This window comes from Budorcas taxicolor, chromosome 13, assembly GCF_023091745.1.
Source record: "Budorcas taxicolor isolate Tak-1 chromosome 13, Takin1.1, whole genome shotgun sequence".
NCBI lineage: Eukaryota > Metazoa > Chordata > Mammalia > Artiodactyla > Bovidae > Budorcas > Budorcas taxicolor.
The window spans coordinates 7,352,434-7,366,864 of NC_068922.1; the positions used below are offsets into that span (position 1 = coordinate 7,352,434).

At 40.0% G+C, this 14,431-nt stretch overlaps 1 protein-coding gene across 1 annotated transcript in view; it reads right to left on the bottom strand.

Moving 5' to 3' along the window:
- Positions 1-14,431, bottom strand: part of TASP1 (taspase 1) — a 254,366-nt gene that overhangs the window by 147,944 nt on the left and 91,991 nt on the right. Inside the window, exon 8 of the mRNA XM_052651058.1 lies at positions 6,979-7,098. Within this exon, the coding sequence (XP_052507018.1) occupies positions 6,979-7,098 (120 nt within the window). The remainder of the gene's footprint in view (positions 1-6,978; positions 7,099-14,431) is intronic.

The window sequence follows — 14,431 nt, forward strand, 5'->3', positions numbered from 1 at the left end:
AATAACCGTGGGTCCCCAGCTATATCCCTGATAGTCTGGAGGCTCGCTCAGGAATCAGCATTGTTAACCAGGACGCTAGGGGCCTGGAATTCAGGTGGTCCCCCTGCCACCCTCCAGCAAACCCTGCTTCAGGCTTTAGTGCCTCTTCCCTCCTCCTTCAGGATAGAACAAGAGGAAATCCAACTGTTATGCACCAAAGGGCCCAGTATATGCTCACCACTGTTCTAGATTCTGCCAGATAGAAAGAGGGGCGACAAAAAGGCCTGCTCAAGCTAATTGCTCTGTGAGGTGGCAGAATAAATTTATGTGTCTGAAACCACCAGGAACACAATAAGCTACTGTGGTTTTATAAAAGTGTGTGATAATCATTCCTATTTTGTTTCCAAGTGTGCCACCCTGAATGTCTGGATTCACCTTTTCAATATCTACTATGATTTCTCTGCCTTTGCAAGGGGGAATCATAATTGATAACTTTTCCACTCCTTAGTTAGAAGCAGAATTCAAAAAACCCTTAGATGGTTATTGCAGAGAAATACAAGGAGGGGTGGTCAAGAATGTTTATGATTACCTGTTTGATAAGAACAAAATACTAGTGGTAAAAGAAATGGCTAAATAAACATTGGCACAGCAACACGTGGAATTTACTGCAAAGGTTAGAAAGAAAGAATTAAAAAAAAAGATAAGAACTATTACAGAAAAAAACTCCAAAACACTGAATTTTAAGAACTATTACAGAAAAACTCTGAAACATTCAGTGTTAAAAAAAAAAAAAATCCTACAATATATTCAGTATTCTCAGTGAACTGATGAAGGAAAAAGGTACTCCCACAAAAATAGGACTGCTATATTCTAGGAGCTTATTTGTGAGGAGTGGAAGCTAACACAGAATGGTAACCAGACAGATTCCAATTTTCTATGATGGTTTATTCCTTTTACAAGGACTTCAGAATTAATTTGCTCCAATATTCTGCATAGAACAGGGGTTTTCAGGAAACAGTCCAGGCACTTCTGATACTGAGAACTTCACCACTTCACGTGGGAACATATACCCCTTTTGGACCCTTTTCATTGGTGAGCAGCTCTTCCTTTGATTGCTTTAAGGATTATCCACCTTCTCATAACTTCCACCCACCAATCCTGAGTCTACTCTCCGGAAATACTTTAACCTCCCCCTAAGAGTTCTCCAAATTTGCCTTTTCTAATGCCCTGATTCCTCTTTTCTCTCTCAAAGAATCTGCGAAAGTGAAAGCCTCTCAGTCGTGGCTAACTCTATGCGACCCCATCGACTATACAGTCCATGGAATTCTCCAGGCCAGAATAAGTGGGTTAGCAGTTACCATCTCCAGGGGATCTTCCCAACCCAGGGATCAAACCCAGGTCTCCTGCATCGCAGGCAGATTCTTTACCAGCTGAGCCACCAGGGAATCTGTGAACTGTTCCCCAAGACGTTGAGATGCACACACCCACTCCACTTCCCTAATAACCCTCCTTGAGAACTGACTCTAAGTCCAGAATAAGGGAGATGAAATCTGACCATGTTCGTGTGATCCAGTTGCCACCCGTCACTGTCACTGACAAGACCCCTCTTAAAAGCAAAAACAAGAACTGAACGCAACACCCCTCATATGGCAGACAGTAGAAAACCTATTACTGCCTTTGAAAACACCATGCTTCTGAAATAAACAAGACAGCTGGGTGAGGGTGGCAACGTAAAGTCCTTCAGAAGTGATTCAGCTCAGAGATTTCAGGGAAAAATGGCAAACCTGTAGGCTAAAGTCATTCAACTGGTCCTACCTACGATGGGTGCTGGGTCAGCCAGAGCCTCAGAGAACATGCGGCCTCAGTGAAAGGGCCCAACCTTCCTTCACTGAAAATGCTGGATATTGGTCCACTGCCCTTTCCATTTCCCACAAGTATCTTGACCTGGAGTTCTGCACCCAAAAAGTAGTAAATAAGACCACAAGGACACTCCCAGTGGAGGTCATGGAAAGAACACTTATTCTTACTCTTGGTCTCCTTTCTCAGCAAATTTCCTTTATGCTACCTCTCCTCAATTTCATGACCTAAAGTTATCTCCCTTCTTCATTTTCTGAAACAGGCTGGGCTGAGACAGTGACAGGTAAGAGAAGAGAATCAGAGACTGTCCCTCTCTTATCCACTCTGTTAGACAAAACACAACAAACTTAAGCAGACCTTTAAAAACAAAAAGCTTCCTTCATTTTAGTAGTAAAATGTTATCAAAGCTACTATCATGCAGTAAAAGCAGGTCATGCAAATGATGATATATAATTATGATATATAATTAAATAATTATCATTTACTCTTCTCTGGGTCTTTGTTTCCTTTTTCACAAAATAAGGATATAGTAACACGCACTTCACAGTGCTGTAGGATCACGGGAATTAACACACTTCCTCCACACCGCCAGCAATTAACAAATAGCAACTGCCACATTATTAGGAGGGACTGTGATAAGCGACTGAAATGCACGGTGTCATTTAATCTTCTAGCAGTTTGTGAGGTAGCTATTTATCCCCATTTTACAATTGTGGAAAATAGAACTTCAGGTGTTGAGTAACCTGTCCACATGAGGGGACTGGTAAGTGGAGAGGTGAGGTTAGAATAAAGTTACACTTTATTCCCAAATCCACACTCGACCCCTAAACTCAACCGCCTGTTTTCATGTGGGTCAGGTAGAGTTTGGAGGACAGTAGAACAGAATAATTCTGTTTTCGTGTCACATGTGTAAATTCTAATTATTGTAAGATAAGGAAGCAAATAGCTGTGAAAAGAAGAGAAGCGAAAAGCAAAGGAGAAAAGGAAAGAGATAAGCATCTGAATGCAGAGTTCCAAAGAATAGCAAGAAGAGATAAGAAAGGCACACTCAGCCATCAATGCAAAGAAATAGAGGCAAACAACAGAATGGGAAAGACTAGAGATCTCTTCAAGAAAATCAGAGATACCAAGGGAACATCTCACACAAAGATGGGCTCGATAAAGGACAGAAATGGTTTGGACCTAACAGAAGCAGAAGACATTAAGAAGAGGTGGCAAGCATACACAGAACTATACAAAAAAGATCTTCACGACCAAGATAATCATGATGGTGTGATCACTCATCTAGAGCCAGACATCCTAGAATGTGAAGTCAAGTGGGCCTTAGAAAGCATCACTATGAACAAAGCTAGTGGAGGTGATAGAATTCCACCTGAGCTATTTCAAATCCTGAAAGATGATGCTGTGAAAGTGCTGCACTCAATATGCCAGCAAATTTGGAAAACTCAGCAGTGGCCACAGGACTGGAAAAGGTCAGTTTTCATTCCAATCCCAAAGAAAGGCAATGCCAAAGAATGCTCAAAGTACTGCACAATTGCACTCATCTCACACGCTAGTAAAGTAATGCTCAAAATTCTCGAAGCAAGGCTTCAGCAATACATGAACCATGAAATTCCAGATGTTCAAGCTGGTTTTAGAAAAGCCAGAGGAACCAGAGATCAAGTTGCCAACATCGACTGGATCATGGGAAAAGCAAGAGAGTTCCAGAAAAACATCTATTTCTGCTTTATTGACTATGCCAAAGCCTTTGACTGTGTGGATCACAATCAACTGTGGAAAATTCTGAAAGAGATGGGAATACCACACCACCTGACCTGCCTCTTGAGAAACCTATATGCAGGTCAGGAAGCAACAGTTAGAACTGGACATGGAACAACCGACTGGTTCCAAATAGGAAAAGGAATATGTCAAGGCTGTATATTGTCACCATGCTTATTTAACCTAAATGCAGAGTACATCATGAGGAAAGCTGGGCTGGAAGAAGCACAGGCTGGAATCAATATTGCCGGGAGAAATATCAATAACCTCAGATATGCAGATGACACCACCCTTATGGCAGAAAGTGGAGAGGAGCTAAAAAGCCTCTTGATGAAAGTGAAAGAGGAGAGTGAAAAAGCTGGCTTCAAGCTCAACATTCAGAAAACGAAGATCATGGCATCCGGTCCCATCACTTCATGGGAAATAGATGGGGAAACAGTGTCAGACTTTATTTTGGGGGGCTTCAAAATCACTGCAGATGGTGATTGCAGCCATGAGATTAAAAGACACTTACTCCTTGGAAGAAAAGTTATGACCAACCTAGATAACATATTCAAAAGCAGAGACATTACTTTGCCAACAAAGGTCTGTCTAGTCAAGGCTATGGTTTTTCCAGCAGTCATGTATGGATGTGAGAGTTGGACTGTGAAGAAGGCTGAGCGCCGAAGAATTGATGCTTTTGAACTGTTGGAGAAGACTCCTGGGAGTCCCTTGGACTGCAGGGAGATCCAACCAGTCCATTCTGAAGGAGATCAGCCCTGGGGTTTCTTTGGAAGGAATGATGCTAAAGCTGAAACTTCAGTACTTTGGCCACCTCATGCGAAGAGTTGACTCACTGGAAAAGACTCTGATGCTGGGAGGGATTGGGGGCAGGAGGAAAAGGGGACGACAGAGGATGAGATGGCTGGATGGCATCACGGACTCGATGGACGTGAGTCTGAGTGAACTCCGGGAGTTGGTGATGGACAGGGAGGCCTGGCGTGCTGCGATTCATGGAGTCACAAAGAGTCGGACACGACTGAGCAACTGAACTGAACTGAACTGAACTGAACTGAAGGAAGCAAATGAAGTTTTCTTTCAAATTGCCACTCTAGCATTTGAACTGTTATATCTAGAGCAGGGGAAAATGTGTAATATTCTAAAATTTAAACGTTTTTTATGCATTTAAAATGTATATAGGAATACCTAGTTTTAGCACATTTTTTAAAATATGAGTCTTTGCTTTTCAAAGAGAGTTTGCTTATGTATTTTGTTTCATTCTATTGTGCTTGTCTAGAAGGACAGCCCTCTACCTCTCATAAGATCCTTCCATGTTTCCAGGCTTGTTGCCTCTCTTCTATCTAAGTAATATAACCCGATAAAGCAACTGCTTTCCATGTAAGCAACTTTACCCTCTCCTTCACACCATTTCCTGATTTTTCAGCCCTCACAAACTGTACATTCATAAACCAGTCAGGTGGGGCAAATTAATATGTAAGGTTTTTTTTTTTAAACTGAGGTACAACTGACACATATTTTATTAGTTTCAGGTATACAGACTAATAATTCAATATTTGCATAGAATGCAAAATGATCAGTTAACATCCATTAACTTCTGTCAGCATACACAGTCACAGAATTGTTTTTCTTGTGATGAGAACTTTTAAGATTTACTCTCTTAGCAGTTTTCAAGTGTGTACGTGTAAGCTTTACAGTATTTCTTTTTCCAAGACAACCCCATGTGCAGTGTGGCAGAATAGCTTCAAGATTGCTGGGTGTAATGTCCTGCTAACGTAGTCCAGAACTATCCTTGGTTCTCTTGTTGCTATTTTGCTAACCAAAACAAACAAAAACCAGTGAAAAAGTCATGGGAATGGCAATGTGATGAAGGCGGCTCTGCTGGCTTTTCTCTCTCTTTCTCCACCAAGGCATTCAGATCTGATATGCCAAGCTTGGTTTTCCTATTCCAAACTTGACAAATACACAAGACTTTATTATGTGGAAAAACATCATGACCAGACAAAGACTTTTTATACTGAGTTCAAAGCGTTTACACATGTTGAGTAATCATGTCCCATAAATCCCCTTGCACGGCAGGCAAAGAGTAGCACAAAATTAATTATTCCTCCCTTCCCCTTCCCACCATAGCACTATGAGTGCTTTGTCCACAAAGGGCAGGTCACAGAACATCACTAGGGGCTTTGCGAAGATGTCCTCCATGAATCAGATCACTCTGCTCCGGGCACTCACTACCCACCGTGTCCAAAGCAACAGTGACGTGGACTCTTCTTCAAACACGAGATACAAAGCACAAAGGGTATGCCAAGCGGTGCTCCAGAGGCAACGAGAGATCCCAGCACTGAGCTTACACACGCCCCACACAACTGTCACACTTTAACAGACTGTGCTGTGCCGCCGTGCTGTGTTGTGTACTCAGTCGTGTTCAGCTCTTTGCACCTCATGGTCTGTAGCCCGCCAGGCTCCTCCGCCCATGGCGTTCTCCAGGCAAGAATACAGGAGCAGGCTGCCATCTCCTCCTCCAGGAGACCTTCCTCACCCAGGGATCAAACCCGCATCTCTCGCATCTCCTGCTTTGGCAGGCGGGTTCTTTACCACTAGCACCACTTGGGAAGCCAGCAGACTGTGAGGGCGTCCAATTCGTTTGTTCACTCAACAAATATTTGTGAAGCCAGTAAGTAATGTGCCAAATCGGTATATACTCAGAAAGATTATTAGATCAAATGGATTGTTAAATTTCATTCTCAATTTAGTGCTAAAGGCCAGAGATGGGGAGTTGGGAGTAAAGAATATGTACAAGTGAGCTTGCAAAAAAGCCAGTTGCACATAAATTCAGCCTCCCTCATACCTCGATTTCTTGAGTAGTATCATGGTTCAGTGACTTGAAATACCAGTTAGTATATAACAGCTGAAATGCTTAATCAGAGAAAGGATTAGGGTCGAAATGCTACTGTTCCTTGACTAGAGGAAATATAGAATGCAGCTCGGAAACCATTTTCCCACCTGAAAAGCAAGCAGCCATATAGTCAGGTGCTCACTTCTACAGAGAATGACATTTACAAAGAATGAACATGGGGCTCACTGCACATTTATTACATGTCTGATAAATACCCAGGCCAGGACCCAGCCTATTGAAAGTAGTCAAACACAGGATTATGTTTGTTTGGTTATAAAGATCAGTAAGAACCCTAGTATTCTGAGGTAGGTTTTCATTTTAGAAAAGATCCTAAATAGGCAGGTGATGATTCATACTACCTAAGTTGTTAAGAACAATATTATTTGTTTTTTCTAAAGAAAAAAAAAATGTCTCTACTGTCAAAAACTTGTGAGCTAGAAAATTCTACGTTCAACTTGTGAGGCTAGTTTAAAAACCTCAGCGTTCCTTACCTGCCCAACTCTCCCTGGATGTTTCAAGGCCAGGCCTCCACTAGAGACGGCAGCTGCCACATTCCCTTCGTGGTCCACAACCACAGCACCCACTGTGTCCAAAGGGCCTGAGTCGTTTTCCTGTGGAGCAAAAGGGGCCAGAGCATTCACTAAGCACAGTGCGCAACAGTGATGTGACCACACAGCACTTCAAGGCCAATCATGATAACGGCAAATTCTGAGCTTATCCTTAGCTGGAACATTCGGCAGTCTCCTGAAATTATGTATATCAAGTTGATGCTTAAATCCGGTTCAAGTCAAAACTTATTTCCCAGTGAAAGATCCTGAGCCAAGGGTGTCTGGTTGCTTTTCTCTAATTAGAAGCCTAACATGCCTTTCAAAAGGAGGAAGAAAACAACAATATAAACTGTAGTATATCACTCTATCACCTTAATCTCAAGAATTCAGTTCACGACTGAGAATCTGTAGAGGAAAAGCTCTATGGTATAAGTGAACTAATAAATGTCCTTATTTGTATTTGTTTAACACTATGCAAAAATTTCTAAAAGTAATATATTCACCACAATAAATGAAGAGAGTGACATTCAGTCTTGAACTAGATCATGCTACAGTTTTCTTTAAAATTTCTTCCTTGTGAGACACTTGATGGCAAACTCCCTTCTCTGCTATGTTAATAATATGGTTGCCACTCATATGGCAGAAAACTGCACATTCCTGGGAGCCATCTTTGTGTTTCTGGGTCTTGTTCCAGGCCTCACATGCTTAAGGCATTTCACACATATTGACCACAAGAAGCTGTCTCTTGCCTTGAAGATTTCTGGATCACCTGTGCAAGGCAGACAAACTTTACATTGCTGGATAAAAATCAGAAGTAAAGGAAGTGGGAAGGAAATTTCATGAAAAATTACCTTTTTAGTATACTAAAGGAGGGCTATTATAGGTCTTTAGGTTCATTGTGGTCATGGTGGTATATATTTTTAAACTTGGGCACTGGTGCCTTAGAACCTGAGAACCCCATCCTCACCCAAACCCCCAAATCTGCATCAGAGTCAGGGACAACCCCATGTTCAAAGAGACTTCTGGTCCATGGACTCTACTTTGAGAAACAAGGTCTGATACTATCCCATAGGTCATGACCAGCCAAATGTCTGCTGTACTCATTCTAAGCCAAATAATTTTATAGGCACAAGTCTGCTGAAGGAGAAACTTAAACCACTTAAGACCAACATTATGTCAGCATAAAAGATTTAAGCTCTGTCTTGTTCCATTACCAATTGGCAGCATATCGCCATGACCATACCACCATGAACACACTACAAAGTATTTTAAAACATGATCTTATCCATCTTACTGGTTCTTTTAGAAACAGACTGCTGCTGCTGCTGCTAAGTCATTTCAGTCGTGTCCGACTCTGTGCGACCCCATAGATGGCAGCCCACCAGGCTCCCCCCGTCCCTGGGATCCTCCAGGCAAGAACACTGGAGTGGGTTGCCATTTCCTTCTCCAACGCATGAAAATGAAAAGTGAAAGTGAAGTCGCTCAGTCGTGTCCGACTCTTAGAGACCTCATGGACTGCAGCCTACCAGGCTCTACTCTCATACAAATAAAAAGGCACTGTAGAATAACCTTCCTCAAAAACAGCAACAACAAAGTCAGGAAAAGGTATTCTTTATTAGTTCTTTTTTATTAACTGTGACTGCTGATCCTACTCAAACATTCTATAAAATAGAATTTTACTGAGGGGACACATAACATATACACAACGATATGAATTATCTGTAAAAACAATTCTCAGCATTTCAACCAGGATATCATGACTTTAACTTTTATCCCTTGAACCTTACTGTACAGAGACATGGAAGGATTATACATCGATGGATTTACTATAACCTGTTTTTCAAAAATGAAAAATCAAGCAAAAGATAGAGAATTCTGTTCCAAATTAAGCTAAATATTCCTAATGGCTTGCAACACCTGCAAAAATCAGAATTACTTCATAAAATATTTAAGAATTAGTTTATAGATTTCACATACTGAAATGGAAACTGAAAGATGATGAAGTAATATTTAAGCATTTTTATGAGGTGCAGGTAAATCGAATGAAAGACAGAGGTATTTTGGCTATAATAATTTCACTGAGCTCGTTTGTATAGAAAAGAAATCTTAGAAAGTTTAAAAAACATATAATGATTGTTATTATATAGAGCTACTATTATATTCTTACACTCCATAAATACTCAGAAATATATGCATCGCATAGATACACACAGACAAGTATTTCCTTGACTGAAATACACTAGTTGCATTAATTTTATTAATTTTTGATAAAATTGTTATTTAAAAGCAATGGCTTAAATTATAGTTCTTGTTCAGAAATAAACACATGTGTATAAAGTTGACACGGAGATTCCATGTGTCATGGAAAAGACAAATAAAACTTTCTACAAGTAACCAATGATCCAGTCATCTCTGTTGAACTTAATGTCAAAAGTTTTCATTCTTCTCACTCCAAATTGGAGATGGCTATTACATAGTTTTTGTAAGAATTAAATAAAGTACCACATATAAACTAATAAATCCCTTAGAACAAAACGTAGATACTTTCCACATGAAAACAAAGTCTCTAACCTGCACTTTAACTCTGAAACCTGCCAAGAGACACCATCAGTTACTTATCTCATTAACATGGTCTTTCTTCTGTATATGCACAAGTGCGTGCATGCTAAGCCGCTTCAGTCACGTCCGACTCTGTGTGACCCTATGGACCATAGCCTACCAAGCTCCTCCGTCCATGGGGTTCTTGGACAGAATCCCATGAATACTGGAGTGGGTTGCCATTTCCTCCTCCAGGGTTTCTTCTGTACAGAATTACTCAAGTATCAAACAGATAAAATACAAGAATAATATCTCGAGTGTAAAAGTGCATCCTGAATCTGATGTATGGTGAGATTATCCTAATATAATAATAAAGACAGAATTACACTTTATTTTTAAGATATCAAGTCTTCCCAAGGCACCCTTGTTAGGCTGCTGAGTAGCATTATAATTGGCCTGAGCTTCCACTTGAGAAGCACAGCTGACTTAACACCTTCCGCACAGTAAGTGCAACATAAAGCTTTCCCACCTTCAAGCATCCTAAAGATGCAATGATAGATCTGGGCCTAGGAACCTAGACCAGGCTCCACATCTGGCTCCTAAAACCAGTCCCCTGCAATAGTGGGGCCTCCGTGGGCTCCGAGTATATCAGCCTTGTGTATAAACAAAGGAGAACTTAGCCAGAATTATCTGCTGTCATGTGTCTGGCTTGGCTGAAACCAAGGAAAATTTGGATATAAGAATACCCAATGACTTTTCTCTTCTCTCTTAAGAAAATCCCCCTTCTGATGTCTAATACTACAAATGATGTTTCTGTAAAGCTACAGTCAAGATGTCTATTTTTAAAGAATCCTTTATTCTTTGCTTAATAAATATACATTAAAATCTTTGCAGCAGTACACAGATTAGTGCCAAACATATCTACAACAGAGAAAAAAAGTTTATTTTGTAGAAATCTTTGCTATTAATTCCCTAAATCATTCACCAAAAGTAAACAGAAACATTTTCAGCTCAAAATAAAAATAAAGTGTGTTTGCCATGCTTTTAAGGGGCTTTAATATATCTGAATTACAGCTTTAATTATAAATTCATATCATAACAAAGTTCCAGAGGATGACCTAAAAATTCCAGTCTCTCAAAAGTAGCAAAGGACAATGTTTTCCACCTGGCAGAACTCCTACACAGAGTTCTGGGGCTGCAACATTAAAGGTGGAAAATGCATTGGTTCTAATCTCAGTGTTTTGTTTTTTTAATAATCTTACATATAACGTACTATGGGATTGTTTCCTTCAAAGTGGAACTATTTGGGAGCCTCAGTGTACATGCTGAATGAGCATGTGTAAGTGATGGTAGAGATCAGACAAACGTGCTCATGACTTAGATTATTGCACGACTGAACTACAATGGAAGCATTGCTGTTGCTGCTGTTGCTTAGTCGCTAAGTTGTGTCCAACTCTTTGCGAACCCCATGGACTGTAGCCCACCAGGCTCTGCTGTCTATGGGCTCTCCCAGGCAAGAACAGTGGAGACAGTTGCCACTTCCTTCTCCAGGGGGTCTTCCTGACCCCAGGATCAAACCCACATCTCCAGCACTGGCAGCAGGTGCGTTCTTTACCACTGAGCCATCTGGAAGCCACAATGGACGCTTCACAAAGCTTTAAAACATTTTTATTCTTATTCATATGTTGTCTAGTTAATAGTATTTAATTTGAACTCATAATGAACGACTGGTTAAGAATAGCAACCTAAGATATACTGGAGTTGAAATCAAAATTGAGGAATTTAAGAAAGATGATAATTCTGACAAGTTCCTTAAAATAATATTAACTAGATTATTAAATTGCATTCATTTGATCAAAGTACTTATAGAATACATCTCAATGACTTAAAATCAGTTTAAAAATATAATGATGAATATATCTAATTTGGTTTCTTGTGTTTCTGTAATAAATATTAATCACAATTTTAAAATTCTAACTCAAAAAAATTTAGCTCTAAATTAAATATACACTCCTAGCTATGACTCAGCAACTATATCCCTAAGTGTTTACCCCAAACTGAGAAACTGAAACTGCTAGTCGTTCAGTCGTGCCCGACTCCTTGTGACTCCATGAGCTGTAGCCTGCCAGGCTCCTCTGTCCATGGGATTTCTCAGGCAAGAATACTGGAGTGGGTTGCCGTTTCCTTCTCCAGGGGATCTTCCCGACCCAGGGACCAAACCCAGGTCTCCTGTATTGCAGGCAGATTCTTTACCAACTGAGCTACGAGGGAAGCTTATTTACCCCAAGAGAAAGCAAAATATATATGACAAAAGACTTGTCAAAAATGTTTATAACACCTTAGCCAAACTGCAATAGTCGAAACCTGGAAATAATCCAAATGTCTATCAAGAGGGGAATAGGTACACAAGATGTGATACCGGCAACAGTGGAAGACTGTACAGGAATAAAAAAGAACTAGTGATATGTGCAACTATATGGATAATTTTTTAGATGTATGTTGAGTAAAAGATGCTGGCCACAACACAGTACATAACATATGACCCCAATTATCTGAAGTTTTATTTAAAACAGGTAAAACTACAGTGAAAAAGAATCAGAAAAATGGTTGTCTTGGGAGGGAGGTGTGGACTCTGAAGGGATATAAAGAAACTTTCTAGCATAGTAGCAATGTCAGATCTTGTTACATGGATGAATACACATATCAAAATTCATCAAATTATACACTTAAGATTATGTGTGTTTCACTGTTTTACCTTAATCAAATCAACAGCTGATGTATCTATTTTTGAGTATACAACACAGGATTTGAAATGTCAGATCATGATCAAATCTTTCAACTTTTTCCTAATAGCTTAACACATCTATATTTATATAACATTTAATGCACATCTGATGCAATTGTAAAGGGGGGGCTGATGGAAAATAAGGAAGAGATGGTAAAATGAATGAAAATCTAATGTACTCCCAACTGGAAAGAATAGAGAAGTGAAAATATTTAAAGAGAAAATGGCTCAAATTTCCCCACAATGGATGCAAAATAAGAATCTACATCTCCAGGAATCCTGAGAAAAAGGAAAGGAGCCAGAGAGGAAGGAAAGCTTACGACGGTGGAGTGGCAGCAGAATTTCCAACAGTCCAGGGGGGCCAGAAGGCAGTGGCATATTTTCACAGAAAAATAACTATAAACCTAGAACCTAACAAAATTACCTTTTAGGAACAAAAATAAGACAAATACATTTATAAATCAATAAAATGTGTTCATCACCAAGAGACCTACACTTACTGAAGTCCTAAAGGGTCACTGTAGTTAATACTGCAAACTAACCTCCTTCTAATACTCCCTACTACCTAGTCATGAGCACACCGAATATTCTTTTCTTAGCTCTACTTTATCTTTTTTCCACAATATGTATCTTCTAAAATATAAAATTTATCTTCATAATATTTAAACTGCCAAACTCCTCCAAAAGACTAGAAGTTCCACAAAGGCAGTAATCTTTGTATGTTTTACTCACTAGCATAAGCGAAGCACCCAGAAAAGGACTTGACACCTCTTAAGTACTCAAAAAATATTTGCTGAATGGATGAACAAATAAACAAATGAATAATACACTTTAAGAAAAAGGAAAATAACTGCTGTGATCTAAACGCGCCCTTCCAAAATTTCACCTATTGCAATCCTAACCCCCACAGTGATGGTATCGGAGGTAGGGCATCAAAAAATGATTAGGTCATGAAGGCAGAGCCTGCATGCATGAGATATGCCATTATAGAAGAAGCCCGAGAAGTTTCCATGCCCCTTCTGGCATGTAAGGCTATAGCAAAAAGATGGCCATCTAGGAAGGAGGTCCTCATCAGACACCAAATCTGCCTGTGCCTTGATGTTGGACTTCCCAGCCTCCAGAACGGTGATAAATACATTCCTATTGTTTGTAAGCCATCCGGTCTCTTGTATTTTGTTACAGCAGTCTGAAAGGACTAAGACAATAATCCAAGAAGGAAAAGGACACTCAGGAATGAAACAAGGAATGGGCAAGCAAATACAATGGCAAACATGCACGTAAATCAAAATTAATATTGTCTTCAAAACTAATAATAGTGTATTGTTGGGCTTCCTTGGTGGCTCAACGGTAAAGAATCTGCCTGTCAATGCAGGAGACATGGGTTCAATTCCTGGTCCGGGAAGATCTTACATTGCAAGGAGCAACTAAGTCCACGCGCCACAACCACTGAGCCTGCACTCTAGAGCCTGGGAGCTGCAAGCAGCGAAGCCACAGTGACTGCAGTGAGAAGCCTGCACATCGTGACTGAAGAGTAGCCCCGCTCTCTGCAACTAGAGGAAAGCTCGAGCAACGGTGAGGACCAGCACAACCAAAAAAGTGCAACTATTAAAAAAACAAACAAACAAACAAACAGCTCATTATTAGAAGATCAAGATGGGGTTTTAAAATCTGGCTATATGTTATCACAAATACACCTGAAAAATAAGGATGTGAAAAAGCTGAGAGCAAAAGGACAAGGGAGAAGAAGAGAGACACCCAGTAGGGACCAACCCAAACAATGTGACTACATTAACATTAAGAACATCAGTTTTAAGACAAAACCTTAATAGGATTAAAGGATGTGGTAAATACTGAAAGTTTAGATAAACCAGGGCGATCTAGTAATTCTAAATCCGTATGTACCTAAAATTAAAAATAGCCTCAAATGTACATAAAGCAAAAGCAGAGCAACATAACGAGATAGTTTAACACACTTTTCTTAACCATGAATAAGGAAAATGACTAAAAGCAAACAAACAGACAAAAATTCAGTAAGAAATAAAAGATCTGGGGACTTCCCTGGTAGAACAGTGG